The 27,414-nt window shown below is 41.9% G+C and overlaps 1 protein-coding gene across 5 annotated transcripts in view; it reads left to right on the top strand.

Moving 5' to 3' along the window:
* Positions 1–1,087: 1,087 nt before the first annotated feature.
* Positions 1,088–27,414, top strand: part of FAM193A (family with sequence similarity 193 member A) — a 103,762-nt gene continuing 77,435 nt past the window's right edge. For 3 of the 5 annotated variants that reach the window (XM_078852594.1, XM_078852593.1, XM_078852592.1), the window contains exon 1: positions 1,091–1,595. In XM_078852594.1, the coding sequence (XP_078708720.1) occupies positions 1,317–1,595 (279 nt within the window). In that variant the 5' untranslated portion in view covers positions 1,091–1,316. Of the gene's footprint in view, positions 1,596–27,414 lie in introns of all 5 variants that reach the window. The other 2 variants (XR_012158742.2, XM_073342713.2) reach the window with 1 other exon arrangement.

Below are 27,414 nucleotides of genomic sequence, written 5' to 3'. Positions count from 1 at the left end.
GGTCCCATTCAAAATCTGGCAAAGGGAGGAGGTGGCACTGGTGCCCACCTTGTAACTGTGAAGATGCTGTAATAAAAAGTAACTATTGAAATGGTTTGCTATTGTGTACTTAACAGTTTAAAATACTTAATTTAAAAAAATTGTTTGTTTTGTATTATACAATGTATTTGCAGGAGGCTCCTAGTAGTGTGTTTGAGATACTGATACAAAACTGATACATGCAGTTTCACTGAAAGACTCTACCTGTGTAAGTTCCAAAGGGTCAGACCTCAAGTTAATAAATATATATTTCTGGAAAACAAGCCCTATATTTAAAGGTGTAACAAATCCAGGACAACTGTGATGAGGTTAAAAGCTGTCATCATCCAATGGATGTTTGATGGGCCATATTTGCGATGACTGTGGTTGGTTTTAGCTCCCCTATTCCAAACTCACCACTGTGCTTTGCACTAATTGGAAGACTCAGTAGAGGTCAAAACCTGCACGGACCATGGAGACTGAACTACATTGAACCGAGATGCATTCCAATCATGTTCCCTGCATGGGGGTTCCACTCTGGTGAAAAACACTGCTGCAGCTCAGCTACCTCAGACTTCACATCTGGAAATTGCAGTGCCATTAGACCCCCCTGTATTCGGTGCACAGCTGGGAAACGACATTGCACCTAATAAAGTAGCTACACTGTATTCTACACAGGACTGTCCTGACATACCCTCTTTCTGTGCAATGGACTCTTGGAGGGCTGCCTAAGGACTCTACCCCTTTAAAAGCTCCTGTAGCCAACAATCACGCGGTGCTGTTAGACTCCTCCACCGCTACTCCTTCTTTGCGGCTCTGTAGTCCCCTGACAAGGGTGGCAACGTTGGTCAACCAGGCTAACGGCTGCGAAGAAAACTACAAATCCCATCGAAAGCTGCGAAACGAGATGACATAACCGACCGCTCCCGGCTGGGCCGCGCAATGCACGCCGGGAGTTGTAGTCCTATCCCCTCCTGCTGATAGGATGCGGTGCCGAAGTGGCGGCGGATTACGACTGCATTTCCCGGTGTGCTGCGCGGCGCGGGTTCCCGTCAGCGCAAGGGGGAGCCCCCCGACGTAAAGGGGGATCACTTTCCCCTTGTGTCCGCCATATTGGACGGTAACTCTGGTCAGCGGCGCTGGGGCCAAGGGAGTCCCCGTTACAGTGACAGTTCGTGCCCCCCTGCTCCTCGGTGCCCGGGGCGGCCTGTGCCCCGCCCTTACCCGCTCCCCCCTCCGGGCGCTGACGGCGGCTCCGACCTCCTCGCTGCCCCCTCGCTGCCCGGGTGTCAGACACGATGAGTCCGGCCGACGCCAAGCGAGGAGCCAAGCGCAGAAAGAACAAGCGGGGCGGCGGCCTCGGCAGTACCGGCGGCCCCGGACCCGGCGGCGGCGGCGGGGCGGGAGGCCTGAGCAAGAGCGGGGCCGCCTCGGCATCGGCCGCCCTGCGGGCTCCAGCCCAGGCGGTGGCTGCCACGCCGAGCGTGGTGGGCGGCCTGCTGACAGCGCCGGCAACGGCCACCGGCAACGGAGCCCTGAGCGGCGGCGCTGGAGGGGCCGGGGCGGGACATGGCGAGGTGAGGGGGGGGGGCGCGCTGCGTGGGGAGGCCTGGCCGCACCCACCCCCTCTCCGGGAGCAGGGGCCGCCGCCCCTGGGTGGGGAGGCGGGGAGCCTGTAGCGGGGTCCGCTCTGCGGCCGCAGTGACAGGCGTCCCGCGGCAGCGGAGCCCCGCGCACGCCCGCCCGCCCGCGGGAGGAAGCCTGGGGGAGCTGGGCAGTCATCCGCGGTGGCGGGGAGAGCCCCCTTTTGGCCCGTTCGCAGCCCCCCAGCAGCAGGGAGGCCCGGGGTGTTGCCTGCCCCCCCACCCTTGCAGCGGGGATGCAGGGCTGGGCACTGTTCCCCCCCCTTCCCCCCACAGGGGCAGGGCGCTGCAGCCTGATCCAGGCAGCGTGGTGGTGGGGAGTCTCGGGGAGCATCCCGTGCCAGGCATCCCATCTTTCTGCGCCCCCAGGGCTTGTGCTGAACCTTGTGGGAGGAGGAGTGAAAGAAGAGGTTTGAGCCTTTGACCCCTAGGGCACAGGCTCTCTCCTTAAAGTGACGTTCCCTTTTCTCCGAAAATATTTTCATTGAAAAGTTGCATGTTTGTTAGTAGTGGGTTTGCAGGCTTGTCTGTTGAGCTGTTGAAACCGTTTGGGCATGTTTGCTCAGTTTTACTAGTTGCACTTCAGTGAGGTTTATGGTAAGCATCTCATATTGTGCAGTGATACTTGTCTTAGGTGACTGACTGAGGTTCAAGCAAAAATCAGTTACAGTATTGATTTTTTTTTTTTTAGAGATGCTCTGTTGTCATAACTAGCAAGACAGCAACTGAGGTTGACCTTTTTTCACCACTTTTTCTTTAAAGGTTGAACAGATTTTTGTTGAGAAGTGCACTAAGGTTAGATTTAGGTGCTCCACTTACAGGGTGGTTAACTGTTGGCAATGTCCTTACTTGCAAGTTTCAGTGTATACCTCATTTGGCACCTTCATCTTCCTTCTCCATAAGGAAATTGTCAGATACCTGGGGGAAGAAAGAAGAAATGGTTTCTGTGGTGTGAGAGGGATCCAAAATACTTAATGATGTAACCAACTGGATTTTAGTTCTGTGTGTGGTCTTATCTCCTGTTTGTTTTGCTAGGGCAATGAGAATTCATCAGTGATAAATATAAACTTGTTTTATTTATAAATACAGTAACCTGGCCTTCCCTCCTCAAAGCCCCCCACCCAGCATCAGCTGCAACTTAGTTATGACAACCACGAAGCTATCCTGCTAATGCAGTATTTATGTCAAACATAATTTCCATTTGGGACAATAGGTGCTAACATAACTTGTTAGTCTCTAAGGTGCCACAAGTACTCCTTTTTTTTTTTTAAACATAACTTGTGAATATCTAGAAGAGGTATGGATTTTACTGCTACATTGGGAGGAGGCCGTAAAACTCTACTGTTATCCCAGAAAATATCTAGTGAGAGGCTGAAGTTCAAGTTAAAAATCTGTATAACACTTTAATAGAATGCAGGTGCTTTGGGGACAGGGTCTGCCTACTACAATGTCTAGTGCAATGGCGCCCCAATGTTGGTTGATTCCTAAGCACTGTGGTAATACATGTGATTGACATGCCAGGGGAAAATGGAGCGAACATAATACACAATATGGTAGATGGAAGTGATTCAGCCAGTGAAGGGGTTTACTGTCCCTGATAACTTGGGTTGTCTATAGATTGTGTGTCCGCGATAAGCAGAGTCCAGAAAAATATTCTGCGAGTGGCTTTCTTAAGATGGTTACTGACTAGCAGATCTCTTGCAAAAGCTCATCCACGAGGACAGAATGGGCTGGTAAACATTCCACTTAAGCGCTGCCTTTAGATTTTAGACTTAGCAGTTGTCATTTATCTGTCTCACTTCTAAGATAGACCACCATCTCTTTGAAATTTATACAGTATTTAAATAATTGTGAAAACACTTTCAGGTGTTACTGTTTGCCCTTGTTCATAGTAGAGAACTTAAAAAAAAATTTTCTGCCCTTAAATGAGAGAGTACTGTATTATACAAGTCATTATTTTGTAAGTCAGTTCCACATATAACAATTTATTTTACTTTTATACTTTTAAATATACTCACAGGTTATCAACTGTTTCCATGTTTTCACAACATTTGATGAACAGTATGTTACGAACGATTCTGCAAGCTGGTTGGCAAATATCAATTGGACCAACTAGTTAAGTTGGAAGTAAATTCATGAGACTGGATTTATATATACAAGGTAGCAAACATTACAATTGGTTTTATAATGGGAGTAAACAGATAATCCACTATGCCATGTTACTGAAAGCCACATATACTTAATACTACATTTGAACACTGATAGATGTGGATTGGCTCACTTGCCTCATGTCATATACACTGATGTTTTTCTTGACACGATAAATATTTTTTGATTGTGGTAATGCAACAAAATTGCCAATACTTTGTCATTTAATGCCACAGTTGTTTCAAGCATATAAGCTCAAATAATTTGTCATTTTCTAAATGTTGCTTGTGCTCCAGAATGTAATACTCTAAATAGTTAACCACTCTGACAGTCAATAGTACAGGTTCAAGACAAGATTTGTGATCTTCATTCACTGGGGTGATGGCTTACCATGTGTTTGCTTTCCTTCTCCTCACAACCCAGAAGCTCTGTGTACTTTTCACGAATGACCTGTAAAAATCAGGTGCATTATTTATGTTGGCTGCATGAAAAGAAAATGGCATGCTAGTATCTCTACTGTCATAATCAGATTTGCGTTACTTTCATCTTGTACAAAATGTTGCTAAGTGTCTGTGAGGTGGTATGAAAAATCAAAAGCCATTGTTCTAATTTACAAACTTTAATGGCTTCTGATCGCTCATAATATATATTTTAAAATCCTGTTACTGTTGACTGCTTAGCTGGGACTGCACCCCAGAATATAATGTAGTCAAGTTGCTAGCCCACTAATACTGCTCTGTGTCAGTTGTATCCCCCTCATGTTGGAAAGACTGTTTTTATGTTGCTGAACTATGGCACTCCCTCCCATTAGAGTTCTATTAGCGTGAACTCCCATTAGAACACATCATTAAATTTAACCTACACTTTAGAAATTTTTTTTAAGGAATGACCTCTTGTATCCTACATATTTGTTACGTGCAAATCAGTTGCTAATTATCTGGTGATATATTGATAAAAGATGTTTTATAAGCAAAGTTGGATTGAGTTTTAAAATACATAAAATTTTATACTTCCAATTAAAAAGCCCTTTTCTTAATTTTCAAATTCTAGCTATGATTTTCATAGCTAATGAACATCATAATTAAATTGAGATTTTTATGGTTCTTAGCCTAAGATTCTCATTTCCCTGAGTTTCTGCATTAAATATATGCTAAATCTTGTCCTGTGATGCAAGCAATTCTTTTTTAAAAAAAGATCATGTTGGAGGTTACTCTTTTGGCCCTATGTACGTACTTGAAAACATCAGAATTCCTGTTTTACAAATAATATTGTGCAAGTGTTCTACAGAAACTAAAGATGCTTTCCTTGGTGTTCCTCTAGTAAGGAAACTTGTTGGTGACACTAGTTTAACTGGAATTGGAAGCTACACAATTTAGGCTTGTGGGGTAGGATCATAAGACTTTACATATATCTTTGTAATGATAAAATAATGGCTACTGGGAATAGTGTTGTGGGATGGAGAATCAAGTGTCACATTAAAAATAGAATAATTTATGATCTGAAGTTTGAGCATATAGACCAGACATTTTTAAATTAAATATCTCATTTATCAGTGAAAAGAAAAGTGAGCGTTTTTAAAAAAGTGTGATTATACTGTGTTCTGTGATGATGAAATATTAAGATTTCGATTAATGGTTGAAATTTTGATTGAATCTGTGGGATATATTTGGAGTTGCTTTTTATTGTTCACTGCATAATACAGGATTCTGTGGTGCAGAAAAAAGTTGTAAAGTTGGCTTTGTGTGATAGCTTGCCTAGGTAGTTGGGTGTGAAGAACTGCTTGTCTATGACTGACCTGTTCCAGTAGACCTTACTACAGGTCTGAGTGAATTTGTGTGCTTTAACTAGAATGAACAATTTAGTAAGCCAAAGAGGGGAGAAATTGCTATCTATCTTAGAATTATTGTCTGTAGATAACGTGTACTAATGTGATCAATCTTTGTACAATTAAAAACCTTCTGACACAGACTAACTTAAAATATTTTACCAAAACTCTGTTAGATGTACTTCATTTACCTTTCTCTCATTATCAAAGGTATTGATGGATCCCCCTCCAGAATAGGCTGGTTCCTCTAATTTGATTCATTCAGCAACTGCAATCCAGTGCCCATGACATGATTACTTTCATGGTAGTGATATTGCATGCATTGGATTGTGGCATTACTGAATGATTCAAACAGGCAGAGGAAACTGATTACAGAAGAGGCAGTTTCTATTCTTATTGAAATCTAAATTTTAGCTAACACTTTTCCTTTTGTTCTGTCACTTTTTTCTTTTCTTTGTGTAAGGGTATATATTATTTTTGACCAACTTTATCTCGTATAAAGTAGACACTTTCCTATTAAAACATATAAGTATATTGGGTATTGAGACACTTCTGTAGTAGTTCACTTGTGCGCTTAACTGCAGGCACTACATTTTTATTTTGTTATTTAAATGCAGACTGTCCCTGCCCTAAAGATCTGACAGTCTGATAATAGTAGATACATTAAACAGAGTGGAATCATTAGAGTGGGTTTTTATAGCTTACATAGTTAAATAGACTTGTGAAGTTAGAAACAAAATCCGCTGTAGTTTAAATTATTTTTAACTCTCCGATCACTTAAAATTTCAAAACAAACTTAATGTCCCCTTTATACTGACATAAGAACAAAGACCAAAGGTCCATCTAGCCCAGTATCATGTCTTCCAACAGTGGTCAATGTCAGGTGCCCCAGAGGGAATGAACAGAACAGGTAATCATCAAGTGATCCATTCCCTGTCTGTCGTTCCCAGCTTCTGGCAAAAGTAGCTTTTGCTTTATTTGTTCCTTGGGCTAATTGAGATACACTCTTCCCGTGTCTCAGATTTATCTGATAAAAGGGTATGTATATATGACGTTGATGGATCTCAAATCCAGGTCTGTTGGCTGCATTTTTTCCTATTATACATGTGTTAATGTGAGCAGATATCCAGAGTAATCAGACTTGAACTGCTACATTAAACATCCAAACAGCTTGTCTAGAACAAATATTAATACGGTTGAAGTTTCACATGCGTCAGATTCTGGCTTAGCTATATCATCAGATATTTCATATAACTAAGGTATCCTATGGCTTGAAACATACAGTCAGAGGGAACATTTGTCTTTCCTTGTTGGACTTAAAAATTTTGAGAGAAAACTTAAAAACCTAATTTTAGCTACCTTCAAATATACAATGCAGCTGCCCCCAAAACTCCATTGTTTGCAAAAACTTAAATCCTATTGTAGGTCACTACATAATGATTAGATGCAAATTCACGTGAAAAAATAGTTTCTGAAAAATGAATGGGTGCAGATAGAGAGCAAGGTAAGGTATTATCCAAATCTCAGTCTAATCACAGTATAAACTAATAAGGTTGAATTTTGAACCTTTATTTTTGTTTGTGATTTTTTTTTTTGATTGATGCACTCTTTTACCTTTCCTTTGGTAACTTGGAGGAGGAATTGGGCCCTCTTATCTTTTCAATCTACAGGTAGAAGCAACCCATAGCAGTTTACAAGGAAAATGTTGGGTCCCTAAGGTAGGGGTTCTCAAACTTCATTGCACCACAACCCCCTTCTGACAACAAAAGTTACTACACGACCCCAGGAGCGGGGACCGAAGCCTGAGCTAATTTGATTCATTCCGAAGATAGTTTTAAGAGAAATGGCTTAAAAAGTTTGTTTCTACCTCATTAGAAAGACTGAAATGTAACAGAATGGGCATTTCCACACTATCATGAGGCCCAATTCAATACAGAACACTAGTGCTTTTATTTTTTAAAAAACATTGGTCCCTAAATTAGTGGTCAGTCTAAAGTAATATTCGTATCAGTTTCAGAGTAACAGCTGTGTTAGTCTGTATTCACAAAAAGAAAAGGAGTACTTGTGGCACCTTAGAGACTAACCAATTTATTAGAGCATAAGCTTTCGTGAGCTACAGCTCACTTCCTCAGATGCCTGATGACTGATAGAATAATGTTTTGAATTTTATGTATCTCGTTTACTCTAAATATTTAACCAATTTCAGACTCAGTATATTGGTCAAATATATATGTAACAGGACTGTTTGTCCTGTACTGAAACTTAGTGCGTTCTTTTTTGGTTGAAGAGAAATCAGGATCCTGAGACTCCCAGTGCCCAAGGCAAATGGGAAGAGGCCAATGCTCCAAGTCAGCAAGATTGACAGGCAGGCAGGCCAGTGGGGGAGTCGAGCCCGGGACCCATCCCCCATGTGAGCTGGGACTGCCAGTGGCAAAGTAGAGCAGAGCTAAGGAGAGTTAAGCAGCCAGAGTTGAGCTGGGGGCAAAGCAGCAACAGTAGCACTGAGGCAGAGCTGGAGCAGCACAGATCAGTTGCTCCGATGGTGAGCCAGGGTTGAGCTACAGCAGGGAGATGCAGGGCCAGAGCAGGGGAGCAGATGCCAGCTATGCCACAAGTAACACTGGAGTGAAGCACAGTGAGTGGCAGGAGGGAGCGAGGTGGGGCCTTTATCAGAGAGGGCTGAGCAGAGGGAGACCTGTCAGACATGAGGGCCTTGCAGACTGGACTGGGGGACGGGACATGAAACTGACAGCAGGGCCAATACTGGGGAGAAGGGTCCTGCCACCTGGAGCCTCAGGGCGTGCCGCCACCACCAGAGCCAGTACCGGGTTTACAATGGCACTGGGACCACACTGAAAAGGGGTCCCAGTGGGTCAACAGTGTGTCATGTGAGTCAACAGTATGCCTTGTTGCCAAGAAGGCTAACGGCATTTTGGGGTGTAAAAGTAGGAGCATTGCCAGCAGATGGAGCGATGTGATCGTTCCCCTCTATTCGGCATTGGTGGGGCCTCCTCTGGAGTGCTGTGTCCAGTTTGGGACCCCACCCTACAAGAAGGATATGGAAAGTTTGAAAAGTTGCGGAGGGCAACAAAAATGATTAGGGGGCTGGAGCACATGATTTATGAGGAGAGGCTGAGGGAACTGGGATTGTTTAGCCTGCAGAAGAGAAAAATGAGGGGCTGCTTTCAACTACCTGAAAGGGGGTTCCAAAGAGGATGGATCTAGACTGTTCTCAGTGGTAGCAGATGACAGAACGAGGAGTAATGGTCTCAAGTTGCAGTGGGGGAGGTTTAGGTTGGATATTAGGAAAAATTTTTCACTAGGAGGGTGGTGAAACACTGGAATGCATTACCTAGGGAGGTGGTGGAATCTCCTTCCTTAGATATTTTTAAGGTCAGGCTTGACAAAGCCCTGGCTGGGATGATTTAGTTGGGGATTGGTCTTTCGTCAACTTATCCAAAAAGTGTACTCATGGCATCTTTGTAAGACATGTAGCATGCATTTGTTTTTTGTTTTTTTTTTAAAGTGGAGAATGATAATTCTGGGTCCACTTTAAAACTAAAATTCCATTGATATCTTTTTTAAAATTTTGAAATAAAAAGTTTGCTAACTTAGTTCACTCCTTGTAAAAAGCCTCCAATTTTACTCTATTTTTCTGAAGTTAAGTTATGATAGTACAATCATGGGCACTTCCATGAAATCTTGCTGTTGCTAAAATCTTTTTCCTGAAGCCAGTGAAATAAGATGGGGAGGGAGTATAGATGAAGAGGTAACATGGAGTATGATTGAACTTCAAGAACTGTCTTCAAGTGCAGTATTCTGCACAATAGAGGTCCTTTAATATATAATGATCCATTGAACTAAGCTGTGATAGCTTTGTAAAACAGTTAATTTTAAAATACTTCAGAATAGTAAAGAACAAAGAAAACAAACATTTGTTAGATAATTCTATTCATTCACAAGGTACGAAATTCATAGTATTTCAGAACTGAGATCTTTGTTCTTCATTACATTTCAGATCCCTTTGGAGGGAAGGAAGGGGCATTACTCGTCTAAATTATTGAAATGTTAAATAAATAACTTGTTGCTTGTCACAGTGTGTCAGTTTTGTTCAGTTTTTCATTTTTAGAATCAATAACCATTATTTTTCACTGGAGATTAGTACTGAAATTCATATTCTTCTAAGAAGTGTACCTGATTTAGAAGGATGAAGTAAACTATTCATTACAAGTACTTTAAGCTGACTTATCTGAACAGCCCTTGTCTACAGAAAGTGAAATTTTGTCTTTTTCTGCTAGATTAATGAGATCTAATGGCCGGACCTGCAGAAGCTAGAGAAAGTCACAGTAGAAATAAGTGTCAGGTTTTTTTAAAAGTGAGGATAATAACCATTAGTATAAAGTTTTCCTGGGTCATCGCTTCTGCAGAATCAGTGTTTTTATATATATATACACACACACACACACTATCAGCAGCATGGGATGTTAAAATTAAATATTATATATACATATTAAATACACATACCCTTAATACTGTATGATTGCTAAATGTGACTAGAATGTAAATGGATCCAATTGTGGTCTGCCAGAGTTTGCAGACAGATGGCTCTAGTGTTGTGGTAGCTGGCGGTAGCTTTCCAAGCTATAACAGACTGAGAACTGACACAATTGTTTTCACTGCTTCTCTTGAAAACCCTGGGGTGGCTGCCTTTAAATTAGTTCTAAGTCAACTCAGATTTTTGGAAAATCTGTAAGCAACAGCAGATGCGAGCACACTGAAACTGTTCATTGGAAAGCATAACTCACAAACAGGTTGGGGAAAGGATTGAATGTTGGGCACATCACTCCACAGCATCCATAAGTGGGTTGTGGAGGGGGGTATTGTAGCAGAAACCCCACTCACAGTTGCAATACATAGGAGACTTCACGGAGGGGGGAACACAGAATGCTCTTGTGTTCTGGCAACCCGGGGTAGTGGGAGGGGCTTCAAAGGCAAGATGGAGCCACTGATCAGGTTCCAGGGACAGCACCCTGGCAGGAATTAATTGTAACAGAGTCCCTTTTCCCAGCAGCTGATTACTTTTCCCTGGATGAATGGGGCAGGGGGAGAGGTTACATCTTCTGTATATTATGTTTGATTTAGTCTCCTGGCTGTTTGGAGTCCGGTAAAATTTCCAAGCCCCGTCTGAGGGACTGTGTAGGTGACTGAGTATGGGGGTGGAATGGGCAGGTGAGGAAGGAGTGATGGACTAAATTGAAGAGACTCTGGGGGCAGACTAAATAGGCTATGTACCTTGATGTAGGGAGAGAGATAATTGGAGAGGGGGATGAGAATGAAAAGAGGAAACACTAACAAACCAGGAAAAGATGGATAATAATCAAAGATGATGAGATGATAGAGAGTTGATGAAACAGGAAGGGAAAGAATCTAAACAAAAGTAAAGTTTTTTTAAAAAAAATTTATATTGAAATGTGACTGACAGTATTATACAGTTAAATACTTGATTCCTTTATTACTGGGGATATGACCTGAGGGACAAGGGTGCATGTGTCATGGCATTACAGGTATTCTTTTACCTTGGCTAGTAAGATTAGCCTTTGGGTTCATAGGTGTTAAATGTTTTAAACCCTGTTATTATCTACCTCTCAGTGCCTCTGTATTATAACTAATCACAGCCATTCACTTGATAAAACTAATACAGATCCAAAATGGGTGGACGGAGTCTATTATATCATAGTCTCTGAAGAATTTTCTTTTAGTGTGAATTATGAGTTTTCATAATCTGTGCATTTCATTATTGGGATTTAGCATTCCATTACAAATAACTATTTTTTTATTTATTTGAAAATATTCAGTGTTAATGTGACATTCTGCAAAGTGTTCTGAGTCTACATTGACTTATGTTCCATTTAAAACCTCATCCTGTCAGAATGCATCTATGGCAGCACAGTGCAAATGAGAAGAGGTGGCATTGCCAGCTTTGGAATGCATACTGTCTTCAACCACTTGTTATCTTTGATGCTTTTTTGAGGCGAGGAAACTGGTGTCAAGTAGCTTTATGCTGAGGTGGTTTCTGAGCCAATAAATAAACTATAGCTGTTGTGAACTTTCACTTCTCTTACACATCAAGAACTAAGTGTTATTGCACTTAAATGGGGCACTAGTTTTTATTTGAAAATTAGATCTGCTTCATTTCCTACTTAACCAGTATGCAGAAGTAGTAGTTTTAACTCCCAAAGGTAAGCACATAAAAAGCTCTGAGGATGGCGCTAGAATCAGACAGTTGTGTGAAAACATAAACTATTTAAAAACTATCGTTTTTCTCCAGTTTTTAATTATCTTGATCCAAAAAATTAAGTGTGGATAGCCCCACCTGACTAAAATGCTTTGAGTAAATGATCTTTTTTGAGCATTTTTTATGCCTTTTATGGCTGTTAAGACAAAATATGGAAACAGAATTTTGGCACAGTAGTGTAGGTATTTAAATACTAAACTGAACAATTTAAATGACTCAAACTTTTTAGAGCTGGGGTTAGAAGGATGTGTGAAGCTTTGTGATTTTAATTAGAATGCTACCATTAAGTGTGAATTTCTGGACTTCTGTCACTGATGGAAAATTGTTATACTTAATTTTCTTTAAGAATGTATTATCATGGCATGCGTATGTGTGTAGTACATACTCTTCTGTATTCATGTAAATTTTCATTTTTGGGGTAGGAAATCACTGAAATAAAATACATTTGAGTTCTTATTAAGCAAAGGTTATGAAGTGGCTACCTGAAGCTAATGTAGTTCCTTGCTAGTCTTGCTCATTCAGTTTCATTTGTAGTATTTAGCAGCCTTTGGAAACAGAATACTTGCCTTATACAACATCCATCTTGCCACCAGCTTTTTAACCATGTCTGGACTACCATACTGCTTTGTCAGCCTTTAGTATTTATAACTTCTGTAAAGTTCGCATCCAAGTGATTGCTTAGCTTTTCTGAACTGAACTACTCCAGGCTGTTGATCCTCAGTAAGCTGCTGCCACATCAGGTCATAAGTTAATGGTTTTGTTTGGAGTTCATTGTAAGTGCTCCATGATCTTGTTGTAAGATAGCAGCGACTTGTGTAGATATAGGTAGATTGCTGCAGAAGAAAGATGTCTCATGGTGGAAGCACAAGTCTTCTTCAATTTGACTTACTGTAATATAAATCAGTTTTGAAGTTTTATTGTGTGGATGTGTGGGAAATAAAGGACTTCTTCACTTCTGAATGGGTGACGGGATGGATCACTTAATGATTCCCTGTTCTGTTCATTCCCTATGGGGCATCTGGCATTGGCCACTGTTGGAAGACAGGATACTGGGCAGATGGACCTTTGGTCTGACCTAGTATGGTCGTTCTTATGTTCTTAGAAGCTTAGGCGCCGATTCCTTGGGTGCTCTGGGGCTGGATCACCTGTGGGGAAAATTTAGTGAGCGCTCTGCACCCACAGTCAGCCAATCTCCCCTCCCCTCACCGCCGCCCTCTCCTCCCCTGAGCATGCCGTGTCCCCTCTCCTCCGCTTACCTCCCAGCGCTTCCCACCCGGCTGCCACCAGACAGTTGTTTGGCAGCTCTGGGATGGGGTGGAAGAGAAGCAGGAACATGGCGTGCTCAGGGTGGGGATTTGGGGAAGGGGTTGGAATGGGGGCAGGGCTTCATGGAAGGAGTGGAGTCAGGGCGGGGCTGGGGGCAGATGGGGTTGAGCACCCACTGGTGGGAGCAGAAGGTGGTGTCTATGCTTAGAAGATGCATTCTCTCTTCCCAGTCCCCAAGATTCTCCTTGTTGCTGCGGTTGTATGTGTGGTTGTCTTTATTCTGTGTTCTCCTCTCCCCTGGGCTGTTGTGCAGGTTTATCTCCATTACCCTATCCCTTTCCCTAACTTCAGTTTGAGGAGTCCTCTTAGTGAAGTAGCATTCATGTCTTCCTCTACTTCTGCTCATAACTATTCCAAGCAAGAGTAGAGGGAAACGGACTGATTTTTGTCGGTTTCATTGTTATCCACAGGGTTTTGAATAGCTGTGGTGAAAATGAACCTACTGATTATTACCCTACTGATACTCAAAACTTTCCCAAGTTATATTAGGCACTGGAGCTGTCTGCAGACTTAGGAAAACAAAAATATATCAGGTATACTTAGCTTTCCAAATGTGAACCATCAGCACAATCATAAGAGTTGGAAATTTTTAAAAAATGAAAACTTAGATTCTGCAGAAGTTGGTGACACTCTCAAGGAGACGTATCACTTTTTTGGGGGTAGAGAGGGTTTTTTCAAACCATGAATTTTGATTCAGTATTGAGAACTGGCTACCATACTTATTTCAAGTTCATGACTACAGAATATTATAAACTTTCTGTGGTGCAACTGTTACACCTCTTTCTCCCCCTGCCCCCAGGTAACCTAGTCCCAAAAGAATAGGTAACATAAACAAAGATGAGTTATCTATTGTATTACATATTTATATTTTGGGGGACACAGTTTCATTGGTTGCATAGTTCAGAGTTTTGTGATCCGCTGAGATGATAAACAGTAATATTCCAGGATTTCAAAATTCTAACCTTTTACTTTAGTGACAACTATGGAATAGGTTTTTAGGTCTCTTCCATCTTATCACGACTTTTTAACATGGCTGAAATTGCCTCATAGCAGTAGTGAATAGGAGCGTTCTTGGTTTATGCTTCCAGACCTATTTCTTTTTCGTCAGAGGAAAATATTAGATCACCTGTTCTTCAGCAGCTTGTTGAAACACAACTGGTAACCACCCAGTGAAGATGTGTTCCTGAAATACCTCTGGGTGCAGGTTCCCAAGAAGAAGGGGAAAAAATAAAACCCCGCATTTTTTAAAAAAGCGGTTGTCACAATTACAAGAAATCTACCCCTACCCCACCCAAAAGACTCACAACTCAGAGTGATTGGTTTGGCAATGTTCATGCTTCATCACGTGAAGCAGCCACATTTACATTCATGTAACTTCTGATTCAGTGGAGATCCACTGTCTTAGACGGCAGAGTCACATGTTAGAGACTTCAAATTCAGTAGCACAAAGCCTTAAACATCCAAAAATTGAGAGCTAAAATTATTTTGCAGCTAGACTGAGTAGATCTGTGGAGAAGGGAAAAGGAGAGGGAAGTAGAGCTGCCCAGTGAGATGTCTTGCTGCTGATCCCAGTTTCCCAATCCAATGTCTAGCCTGCTTGCCTCATTCCTTTTCCTGTGTTCACTAACAATTAAGCCTTTGTTTGGGAACAAGGAACTGGGATATGTAATTGGCGTGGGAACGACAACGTAGTGGGGGGCCATGGAGACAGCAGCGATTCTACTGCCCAGACCTGTTTCCTCCTTTGCCCTTCCTGACATAGATTAGAATGAACCCATGGCCCCCAGCTCCCTGCCCATTTCTCTCTCTCTAATATTGATAATGTCAGTGTGGTTAAATATCTGCTTTGACACCTATTTAGTAAAAACCTAGAAAATTCTCCTGCAAGATGTCACTAATTTGTACTATAGTATATTTACCTGACAGTAAATTTGACTCGTAACTGCACATTCTTTAGTGCAGTCACCAGAACTGCCAGTTCTGTCAACATTCACAACTACACTAATCTCAACTTGCATACCTTGCTATTTGAACCACATAATAGCCAAGCAGTCAAACTCAATTGTAGTCTAAAATAACCACCCACAAGCAGAATTCGCCACAATTACATTTAAATGCCCAACCTTAACTCTGGCCTTGGATAGAGTAAGATAGAGATGTTGTGGTAAAAACTTAATATTCTCTGTACATAAACGTCTATTCTGAGGTTTCACTGATTCATAGCTTAAGGTCAAACGGGACAATCATGTCTGACTTGTGTATCATAGGCCATTAATTTTCACTCTTTTCCCCTGGTATTATAGCATCATAGAAATGCAGGGCTGGAAGGGATCTCATCTAGTCTCATTCTCCCCTGCCTCCCAATGCTGAGGCAGGATAAAGTATACCTAGACCATTCCTGATGTGGGTTTGTCTAACCCAGGGCTCCCCGTCTGCCCTGGCCCTGTGCCCCGCCTCTCCTGGAAGCAGCTGCAACATGTCCCTGCGACCCCTGGGGGAGGGAGGCAGAGGGCTCCATGCACTGCCCTTGCCTGTGGGTACCTCCCCCGAACCTCCCATTGGCCACGGTTCCCTGTTCCCAGCCAATTGGGACTGAGGGGGGGCAGAGCCTGCAGGCAAGGGCAGCGCACGGAGCCCTCTGTCCCACCTCTCCCCCAGGGGCTGCAGGGATGTGGTGCTGGCTGCTTCTGGGAGTGGCGCGGGGCCGATGGTGCCATTGGGGGTGGCAATCCCATGGGCCAGATCCAAAGCCCTGTTGGGCTGGATCCGGCCCTTGGGTCGTAATTTGCCCACCCCTGGTCTAACCTGGTCTTAACTTTCAGTGATGGGGATTCCACAGCCGCCTTTGCAAGTTTATTCCAGTACTATAGCTAGATTTTCGGGGAAAAAATTTAATCTAAATCTCGCTTGCTGCAGATTAAGCCCATTACTACTTTTCCTACCTTCAGTAGACCTGGAGAGCAGTTGATCACTGTCCTCTTTATAAGAGCCCTTAACATACCTGAAGACTTATCAGATCTCCCCTTCAGTCTACTTTTTCAAGACTAAACATGCCCAGTTTTAAGCTTTCCTCATACCTCTGGGTTTCTTAACCTTTTGTCATATTGGTTGCTTTTCTCTGGACTCTCTCCAATTTGTCCACATCTTTTTAAGTATTATGCCCAGAACTGGACACAGTACTCCAGCGGAGGCCTCACCAGTGCATAGCAGAGAGAGACAGTTCTCTCCCATGTCTTATATATGATGTTCCTATTAAAACACCCTACAATATTATTTTTGCAGCTGCTTCACCTTGTAGATGTAATCAACTTATGATTAACTATAACCCCCAGCTCCTTTTCTACAGTACTACCACCTAGCCAGTTATTCCCCATTTTGTAGTTGTGCTTTTGATTTTTTTCCCTCTTCCTAATTGTAGTACATTGCACTTTACTGAATTTCATTTTGTTGATTTCAGACCAATTATCCAATTTGTCAGTCATTTTGAAGGTAATCATTTTGACTGGTAATCCCGTCTTCCAGAGTGCTTGCAACCCCTCTTAACTTGATGTAATCACAGATTTTATAACCACACTCTTCACTCCTATTATCCAAGTGATTGATTAAAACATTGAATGGTACTGGTCCCAGGACAGACTCCTGTGTGATCTGACTAGATACATCATCCCAATTTGACAGCAAACCATTGATACCTTTTCTTTGAATATGGTCTTTTAACTGGTTGTGCATCCACTTTGGAGTAATTTCATCTAGTCTGTATCTCCATAGTTTGCTTTTGAGAATGTCATGTGGGACTGGATCAAAAGGCTTTCTAAAATCAAGATCACATCTCCTGCTTTCCCCAGCCACTAGGCCAGTAACTCTGTCAAAGAAAGAAATTGGGTTGGTCTGGCATGATTTGTTTTTGACAAATAAATGTTTACTATGCCTTATAACGCTATTATTCTCTAGACTGTGGTAAATTGTTTATAATTTGTTCCAGTATCTTTCCAGATATCAAAGTTAGACAGACTGGTCTGTAATTCCCCAGGTCTTCTTTGTTCCCATTTTTAAAGATAGATGCTATGTTTGCCCTTCTTCATGTGTTCTTGAAAATAATCTCAGATGGTTCAGAGATCGCTTCTGCTAGTTTAAGTACCCTAGGATGAATTTTATTAGGCCCGTCTTGCTTGATTGCATCTAACTTGTCTAAATATTCTTTAACCTGTTCTTTTCCTATTCTGGCTTGTATTCCTTCCCCCTTGTCATTAATAGTAATTAGTGAAGACTGAAACAAAGTAGACATTGAACATCTCAGCCTTATTAATGTCATTTGCGGTTACCTCACATTACCCAATAAGTAGTGAATCTACACTTTTCTTTGTCTTTTGCTGATAATGTATTTATGGAACCTCTTCTGTACATAGGGGTTTCCCTATGTACATAACCAAAGTGCTCTCCATACCTCCCTCCATCCCCGCCTAACCCATGAATGAATGAAAAGCAGATGCCAGCTCTACCTCTGTTTGTTTGTAGCTGTAATTCTTCTTATACCAGTAAAACAATGAACTAGATACCTTTGTCTTGTTAAATTGGGGGTGGGTCAGGTGCCGTCTCTAAACGTTGTAAAGGAAAATGCATGCAGAAACGTACTTAAGTTCCCTTCCCCTTCATCAGGCTCATCTGCACTCGTTTGGCAGGACTGGCTAGACACTGGTGGAGTCTCAATCACGTCCTGGCTCATAGCCTGGCTAGAGTCCCCTGGTGCACTCCTTGCATGCACCTTCCCCCGCCATTTCCTTGTCACTGTTCATGGCAAGGGTCTCTGTCTTGGGCTCCTCCAAGATGTCCACATTGGTCTGTGGGTTGCTGGTGGGATCTTCGTCAACTATGGCAGAGCGGCACCAGATCTATTATTGACCTCCTTCATGCAGTACTGATTCCCATCATATCTCTTTGCCTGCATGCCTCCTGTGCAATTTTCTTGTAGATGCTGATTTTTCTACAGCTGGTCTGTAGCTGTGGTTGCACAGCCTGTCCTGTGCCTGTGGGGAAAGAGATCCAGTATATCCTGTCTCCTCCAGGCAGGAGTATGTCTAGTGCATGAAGCCAGCATGGTCAGTTGCTCACAACATGGGTGAGCTGCTAGATGTGGTTGCCAAGATGGACAATCAGGAAAAGGCATTTCAAAAAACATGTGAAGAGCTTCAAAAGGGGTGGTGGCTTCCAGTCTCTGTAACCCCTGGGTGGTGAAGTTTAAAACTGACCAGAGTGGTCACAATTGCAGGGAGTGTGGGGCCTTGTGGGACTGCTGCTGGAGGACTGTTGATACACAGGTCAACATGCAATCCAAGTGTCTACGCATGCCGTCCAAGTGTCTATACTTGGACTGTATAAACCTCAGTAGGTCGACCATGATTCTGTGCCATTTGGAGAGGTGCTTTTACTGCGTAGCTATAACGGGGAGTCTTACGTCAGCTGGAGACAAACTTAGGTGTGGATACACATACACAAATAAGTCAATGCAAGGTGATTTGTGGGACCTAACTTTGTAGGGTAGTCCCTTAAATTGTCATTGGGCATCTGAGTTGACATCTTAGAGCTATTTTTAGGCTTGCCGCAGACTTGCATAGACAACTGTACATCAGTTACTCTGTGCTCCCATTTTTTTTAGGTTTTCTTCAAACTGCTAGAGACTTCCTTTCTTTGTGGATGGTTTTTATTGTTTATTATTTTTTATTTTTTTATTTAAATGAAAGCATGCTGGCTTTTCCAAGGTAACAAATCAGTTTAGCCAGCCAATAGATTAAAGAAACAGAAAAGCACTTTCATTCTCAAGGAACATATCTCAACCCTCCCTGAAAACTCTTATCAAACACATAAAATAATTAACTTGATTACTTACTGATCTGTCTACTTTTGTAAGTAAAATACCTCCTTCTGTTTTTATGGCTTCATAATTTTAACTCCTGGTTCCACTTTGGGAGACCTCAGACATGTAGCTTCTTATTTCATATGTCTCACCATAACTTCTGGCAAAAATCTTCTTTTCTTGGAAGAGGGACTTAGGGATCTGCCTTAGTCTGAGATCCCTTAGTCAGAGAGTTTTCAATTACCCCATTCTCTAATAACTGTAGCCTACATTTTCTCCTACCTCAGCATCTGAAAATTAGGCAGAATGGAATACTTTCCTTTTGTCTTGCCTTATACTCTGTTACACAAGTCCTTTACGTGCTCTTCAAGTCTTGGTGGGAACTTTGTGATTTGGATGGGTTTTTTTATATTCAGGCAACTCAAGTTACAATCCAACGCACTTATCTCCCTAGTGGTTAAAATGGTTTGGCGGGCAGGGTCTTTTCTGCAGCTTATTATAATTAATATTTGGAGTTCTGTCTCAGTAGTTTAAAAAGTCTGTTTTGAGCTGTCTTATCTGGCTTTGTCTAAGGTGGGTAAGTGGGTCAATATATTTAGTTGGAGTAGGCCTTTTTTTTTTTTTTAAACTAGTGGATTTCTCTTATTACAGGGATGTTATGTATGTGTACAAGCTATTAAATTGAGAATAGTACAGTTCCATAGTTAAGTATTTGAGTCAGAAAGTGATACTTTAAAGTTGTATACATAATTTTTCTTCCTCTTATGCTGCATATGCATTGTTAATTCATATAATTTTTTCTTCTAGTGGAGATACCTAGTATCTTGTAACTTCATTTTTGCTCACTTACGTTATTTTCATTGTAAGTACAGTAGAATCTCAAAGATATGAACACCAGAGTTACGGACTGACCGATCAACTGGACACCTGGTAAAACTGGAAGTAACCAATCAGCCATAGCAGAGCCAAAATTTAAAAAAAAAAAAAGCAAATACTGTACTGTGCCTACATTGCATCTTAAAAGTAGGCACGTCTGGGCTGCTTGTCCCCACCCACTGACTAGGGAGCTTAGATGCTACTGAAGCCTGGCCTGGAGTGTCAGCTGCTGGCTCTGGAGCCTGAACTGCACTTTGTTTAGAGTTACAAACATTTCAGAGTTATGGACAACCTCCATTCCCGAGGTGTCCGTAACTGAGGTTCTACTGTACATCTGACAGACTTTGTATAGAAGTCACCTTCTTTAATGAATGTATTTTTATAATTTTAGTCCCTTGGTCTGTAAAACACATAGGAAAATATTTAAAGCACATGCCTGAATAGGGACACTTACCTGAACTGGATGTCTGTTAGCAGCCATGTAACATTTACTTACTTTTTCCTGGCAGTGCAGTCTGTCTTCACTCTTAGCCACAAGTTAAGGAAGCCTATATGCTATAAGATTTAAATTATTCTATTACTCTATGTATTATCAAATCAGTATAAGTGTAGGTCAGTATTTCATACACATGACTGTTGTGCAGTAATGCACAGTACTATAAGATGCGGCAGATGTGTTTAAGGTTGTGTGTGTGGGAAAGGGGGGAATATTGAATTGCTTAGCTAGACCAATGCATGTTCACAAGAAGGCATAATTAAGGTTGTTTAGTTAACTTTCTAACTCAGTTAGTTCTTGGCTTTTGAATTCTTTTTTAAGCTTTCCTCACTCTCTTAATGTAGTTTAATGTGATTTCCTAGACTTAAAAAATACCCTTAGAAGCTGTCCACCTGTGCTGTTTATAATATTTTACATAATCTATTCTCGGAATGATTTTTAGTTTTGCTAAACTATACTGGTACAATTTTTCGTATTTATTTAAAATTCAGCCTGAACTGAAAACATTAACAAAAATCATCTTCATCTGCATCTAATGTGCAGACACTAACAAGGCTCCCGTTCCCCAACCCACAAAGCATTAATTTCACAGGTTAGTGAAGTTTTCAAATGGCATTGCTGCAGCAGTGGTAGTGAGAGAATAAAATGTTGCAGGATGAAGTGTTTCAATCATTACAAAAATTAAACAGTAAATTTGGAATCAAAATTTCATTTAAAGTTCATGAAGTCTTAATTTATACAGGATTAAAAAACTTTCAGTAACTTTCTAAATATGATTAGACTACTGGTGTAACAGCTCTGAAGCAGTTTTGTTAGAGAACTAGCAAGGTTGGGAGCACACTAATGAGATGGTTTGGGGTCTTTTTGTAACCGACATACTTGTTTAAATATCTCTGGGGAAATATCTGTTTTTTTAACTAGATGTAAAATCTGCCCCAGTGAAGGTAAAAATGTGATCTGTAAATGTATTAGTGGCTACATACTGCTAATAGACTGCTGCTAGGTGACATCTGACTACTTCCCAAAGGGCTTAAGTGAGTTACCTCCTCAGCACTCCCAGGCCCCACCACCTCATATCTGTGTAACTGAGAGGCTCTCTCTCCCTGGCATTTTCCTTCTTTTACTTTCAGGTTAGGTAATCCTTCATTGCCTGGTGCCAGAGTTTGCGTTTTCTTGAGGCAACATTTCCTCTGTCACCAATGAACATGTATTTCCTGCAGGCTAAACATGCTGGAGAGAGTATGGCCATGTATACTGTTTACACTACAATAGATGGAGTGTGCACTGGCATGACAGCCCTGATCCTGGCATATTCAAATACGTCACACAAGGTATACATTTATATAGTAGCCGTGTCAGCATCTTGCTACAGTTACCGTAGTTGTTTCACTGGATGGTCCAGTGGTAAGAACACTAGCCTGAGCCCTGTGAGATCTGGATTCAATTCCTGGTCTCCCACAAACATCCTGTGAGACCTGGGGAAAGTCACACTGGATGTTTGAGGCAGAGCAGGAATTGCATATGACTCCATTCCCCATCTGTAAAATAGATATAATGGAACTTCCTGACCTTACGGGGTTGGTATGAGGATAAGTACATTAAAGATTGTAGAGCACTCAGATGCTATTGTGAGGGGGTGGCCATAAAAGCACCATCGATAGCTATCCTAGATGTAGAAAATAACTGCTGTATATTGGTTATCATTGTGATAACCAAAAGTGAATTTTTAGTGGCAATTGATGGAGCCATGTTTAACACTTTTTCTGACATCCAGAAGTGCGATTAAATTCTTCACTAATTTTCATTTGTCCCTTTCACCCACTGAACTTCCTTTCGTTATTTCAAACAAAGTCAGATTGGCTGCTTTTGAAAGTAATGTAGTTGTGGATGATGATGGTTTGGCTGGTAGGTGGTTAAGATAGACTTTCCACTGGTCTTCTCTAGATACAAGGGTATAATTTCCCGACAAGAGCCCTCATCTTTCCTGAACTCTGTGCTGCCTTTTTTTTAGCAAAGAATTAGAGAGCTGCTGTTGTTTCAGATCACTCTCCATAGGATAGGTCGTCTCTTTTTGTTCAGGCTTTATATTTTCATTTTCTCTGTTCAGAAGCTTAGGGTTTCGTGTATGTGATTGTTTTTTTTTAAATTGTTGGAACTTTCTCTTTCCACACACCATATGGAGTAGGTGGGTCATTACAAAACCTAAACTTAATTTCCCCAATACTAATTTCTCCCTACTGTTGTTCTCACTTTCTTGTCAACTGTCTGTAATGGGCCACTCTCTTATCACTTCAAAAGAGATTTCTCCTCCCTTGGTATCCTGCTGTTAATTGATTTAGCTCATTAGACTGACCTAACACTTGGTAAAGCAACCCATATCCTTTCATGTATTTATACCTGCTCCTGTATCTTTTACTCCATACATCTGATGAAGTGGGTTCTAGCTCATGAAAGCTTATGCCCAAATAAATTTGTTACTCTCTCTAAGGTGCCACAAGGACTCCTCGTTTTTTTGCTGATACAGACTAACACAGCTACCACTGAAACCTTTATCAATTTTTGCTGCTCAGGCTATTGAGCTAATGACCTAAATTATTTCCTTGAATCATAGTTGTGGGAACCTGGGAGGCAGTGACCATGAGATGGTCGAGTTCAGGATCCTGACACAAGGAAGAAAGGAGAGCAGCAGAATACAGACCCTGGACTTCAGAAAAGCAGACTTTGACAAACTCAGGGAACTGATGGGCAGGATCCCCTGGGAGAATAACATGAGGGGGAAAGGAGTCCAGGAGAGCTGGCTGTATTTTAAAGAATCCTTATGGAGGTTACAGGGACAAACCATCCCGATGTGTAGAAAGAATAGTAAATATGGCAGGCGACCAGCTTGGCTTAACAGTGAAATCCTTGCTGATCTTAAACACAAAAAAGAAGCTTACAAGAAGTGGAAGATTAGACAAATGACCAGGGATGAGTATAAAAATATTGCTCGGGCATGCAGGAGTGAAATCAGGAAGGCCAAATCACACCTGGAGTTGCAGCTAGCAAGAGATGTTAAGAGTAACAAGAAGGGTTTCTTCAGGTATGTTAGCAAGAAGAAGAAAGTCAAGGAAAATGTGGGCCCCTTACTAAATGAGGGAAGCAACCTAGTGACAGAGGATGTGGAAAAAGCTAATGTACTCAATGCTTTTTTTGCCTCTGTCTTCACGAACAAGGTCAGCTCCCAGACTACTGCACTGGACAGCACAGCATGGGGAGGAGGTGGCCAGCCCTCTGTGGAGAAAGAAGTTGTTTGGGACTATTTAGAAAAGCTGGACGACCACAAGTCCATGGGGCCGGATGTGCTGCATTGGAGAGTGCTAAAGGAATTGGCAGATGTGATTGCAGAGTTATTGGCCATTATCTTTGAAAACTCATGGCGATCTGGGGAGGTCCTGGATGACTGGAAAAAGGCTAATGTAGTGCCCATCTTTAAAAAAGGGAAGGAGGATGATCCTGGGAACTACAGGCCAGTCAGCCTCCCGTCAGTCCCTGGAAAAAGTCATGAAGCAGGTCCTCAAGGAATCAATTCTGAAGCACTTAGAGGAGAGGAAAGTGATCAGGAAAAGTCAGCATGGATTCACCAAGGGAAAGTCATGCCTGACTAATCTAATTGCCTTCTATGACGAGATAACTGGCTCTATGGATGAGGGGAAAGCAGTGGACGTGGTGTTCCTTGACTTTAGCAAAGCTTTTGACACAGTCTCCCACAGTATTCTTGCCAGCAAGTTATGGAAGTATGGGCTGGATGAATGGACGATAAGGTGGATAGGAAGCTGGCTAGATTGTCAGGCTCAATGGGTAGTGATCAATGGCTCCATGTCTAGTTGGCAGCCGGTATCAAGTGGAGTGCCCCAAGGGTCGGTCCTGGGGCCGCTTTTGTTCAATATCTTCATAAATGATATGGAGGATGGTGTGGATTGCACCCTCAGCAAGTTTTGCAGATGACACTAAACAGGGAGGAGAGGTAGATACGCTGGAGGGTAGGGATAGGATACAGAGGGCCCTAGACAAATTGGACGATTGGGCCAAAAGAAATCGGAGGTTAAACAAGGACAAGTGCAGGGTCCTGCACTTAGGATGGAAGAATCCCATGCACCGCTACAGACTAGGGACCGAATGGCTAGGCAGCAGTTCTGCAGAAAAGGACCTAGGGGTTACAATGGGCGAGAAGCTGGATATGAGTCAACAGTGTGCCGTTGTTGCCAAGAAGGCCAATGGCATTTTGGGGTGTATAACTAGGGGCATTGTCAGCAGATCGAGGGACATGATCATTCCCCTCTCTTCGACATTGGTGAGGCTTCATCTGGAGTACTGTGTCCAGTTTTGGGCCCCACACTACAAGAAGGATGTGGAAAAATTGGAAAATGTCCAGCAGAGGGCAACAAAAATGATTAGGGGACTGGAACACGTGAGTTATGAGGAGAGGCAGAGGGAACTGGGATTGTTTAGTCTGTGGAAAAGAAGAATGAGGGAGGATTTGGTAGCTGCTTTCAACTACCTGAAAGGGGGGTTCCAAAGAAGATGGATCTAGACTGTTCTCAGTGGTAGCAGATGACAGAATGAGGAGTAATGGTCTCAAGTTGCAGTGGGGGAGGTTTAGGTTGGATATTAAGAAAACCTTTTTCACTAGGAGGGTGGTGAAACACTGGAATGCGTTAACTAGGGAGGTCGTGGAATCTCCTTCCTTAGAGGTTTTTAAAGTCAGGCTTGACCAAGCCCTGGCTGGGATGATTTAGTTGGGGATCGGCCCTGTTTTGAGCAGGGGGTTGGACTAGATGACCTCCTGAGGTCCCTTCCAACCCTGATATTCTGTGATGGTTTAGATAATACTTAGTCCTGCCTTGAGTGCAGGGGACTGGACTAAAAGACCTCTGGAGGTCCATTCCAGTTCTATGATTCTAAGATATAAGGAATTGTTGACTTCCCTGAAAAGCATGGTTTCTTCACAAGAGATGGTCCTTAAACAGATTTGTCTCTTTCACAGCTTAATTCTTGTGGATTGATTGTTAACATTAATGCTTGGAATGAAACCTAGTCACCCTGGCACACTTCAAAATAATTAATAAATAAATTGACACTTCTTGCAATTTATATTGCTTTAAGTTTCTGCTGAAATCTTAGTGTTTTGTTTTGTAGCAGATTTCACTGACTCTTAGGAACTCTGAAATCCCTTATATAGATCAAGGAACTTTGTCATTTTATGAGATGCCTTTAGCACTCTGTCTTTTGATTGACTGTAGTCATACTTATAACATTAGCAACCAGTAAATATTCTTTTTGGGGTTTTTTTGTTTTGTTTTGCTAGTTTCTACGCTATAGTAGTGAGACACTGACGAGTATGTGTTAGCAGAAATAACTCTGCCTTCTGTTCATCGCCATCTGAGGTGAGCAATTATCACCCAGAAATGCACACCTATAGTGTCGCCTTTCTTAATTAAAACATCTACTAGTTCTCAGTCTGTTTTTTGTGGACACTTTTTTTTTACCAATAACCTACAAACAGTTTTCCAGAGCTCTTTATTTAAATATGAAGGACAAAGACCATTATTGCAACAACCAAGTATTATTGCACTACTTTGTCAACAAACTATGATAATACATGGGAGAGCTGAAGCTCTAGTTTTGATTGCCACTGCTGAAAAATTTATTTTGGGATGTTGGCCCTTCAAGGGATGCAGTCTTAAATGGGCCCCAAATTTAAATGTTCTAAAGACTTCTATATTACTGAAGAGCAAAAGAAATGTACTCACTAAAATCAAAATAAAAGACAAAGTTAAATGTTTTTAAAACTGGTTTAAGTGGTTAGAAACTATGAACCTGGCTTCACTGATTTTTTTCATTGTGCAAGCTGAGAGAACTATAAAAAAACAATGTTGTGACAAACTGGATTTCTTAGGCCTTGCACCTTTCATAATATAGGGTGTAATTGTAAAGAGATCTTCCTGTGTTCTTAACATGATTTTTTTAATATGCATCCCTACAGTTGGGCAGTTTTATGGCAGCAGTACCTCTATAAGACTTAAAAGCTTTCAGGAGCATTGCATATTAAATAATTAAATAACTGCTTATCTAACCTGAGGGCTTTAATCTGTCAACCCTCTTTTAACGCGTATGTGACATCATTAGGGGTAATGGGTGACATGAGGAGTTGTCCCTCCAGAACACAGATTAATCAACGCCTTTTTTATGTAACCTGGTTTATGCATATAGCTCACTGTCTTGTTGGGATTGTGGCATTTTCATGGGTGATTTTTAAAACAAGTATGATGCTGAATTCTTGAAAAAACTGACTTGCCCAATGAGCAGGAAGCTTTCCCAGACTGTTTTCTGCGGAGTCTAAACATTCATTTAAAACCTTCATATTTGTTATGGAATTTGGAACATTATTTTTAGAATGCCCAGCATGTGAGCCAGTGCTATGTCCTAAGTCTTCCAAGTCATAGATTTCAAGGCAAGAAGGAACCAGTATGATCATCTAGTCCAGTGGTGGGCAGCCTGAGGCTGGTGGGCCATGAGACAGTTTGTTTACATTGACTGTCCGCAGGCGTGGCCGCAGTTTGCCGCTCTCGGCTAATGGGAACTTTGGGACGCAGTGGCCAGCACGTCCCTGCAGCCTGCACCACTTCCCACAGCTCCCATTGGCTGGGAATGGCAAACCAGGGCCACTGTATAGCTTCAGCCCAGAGTTTGTTTGCATGGATACTATTGAGAACCCTGAAAGCAGAAGTGAAATCTATTCAGTTCCATTCTACTTGTGCTTCAGAATACTGAGTTGCAGCAGAGTTAGGCACTAGAGCTAGTAGCTGGGGAGAAACACTAAAAAAATAAAGCCTAGAGAAAGGGTAGAATATTGGTGCTGATTTCCTGTAAGCATTGTAACGTCCAGGGCCGTCATTA

This window comes from Lepidochelys kempii, chromosome 4, assembly GCF_965140285.1.
Source record: "Lepidochelys kempii isolate rLepKem1 chromosome 4, rLepKem1.hap1, whole genome shotgun sequence".
NCBI classification, from domain to species: domain Eukaryota; kingdom Metazoa; phylum Chordata; order Testudines; family Cheloniidae; genus Lepidochelys; species Lepidochelys kempii.
This window is presented reverse-complemented; position numbering and strand designations above follow the sequence as displayed.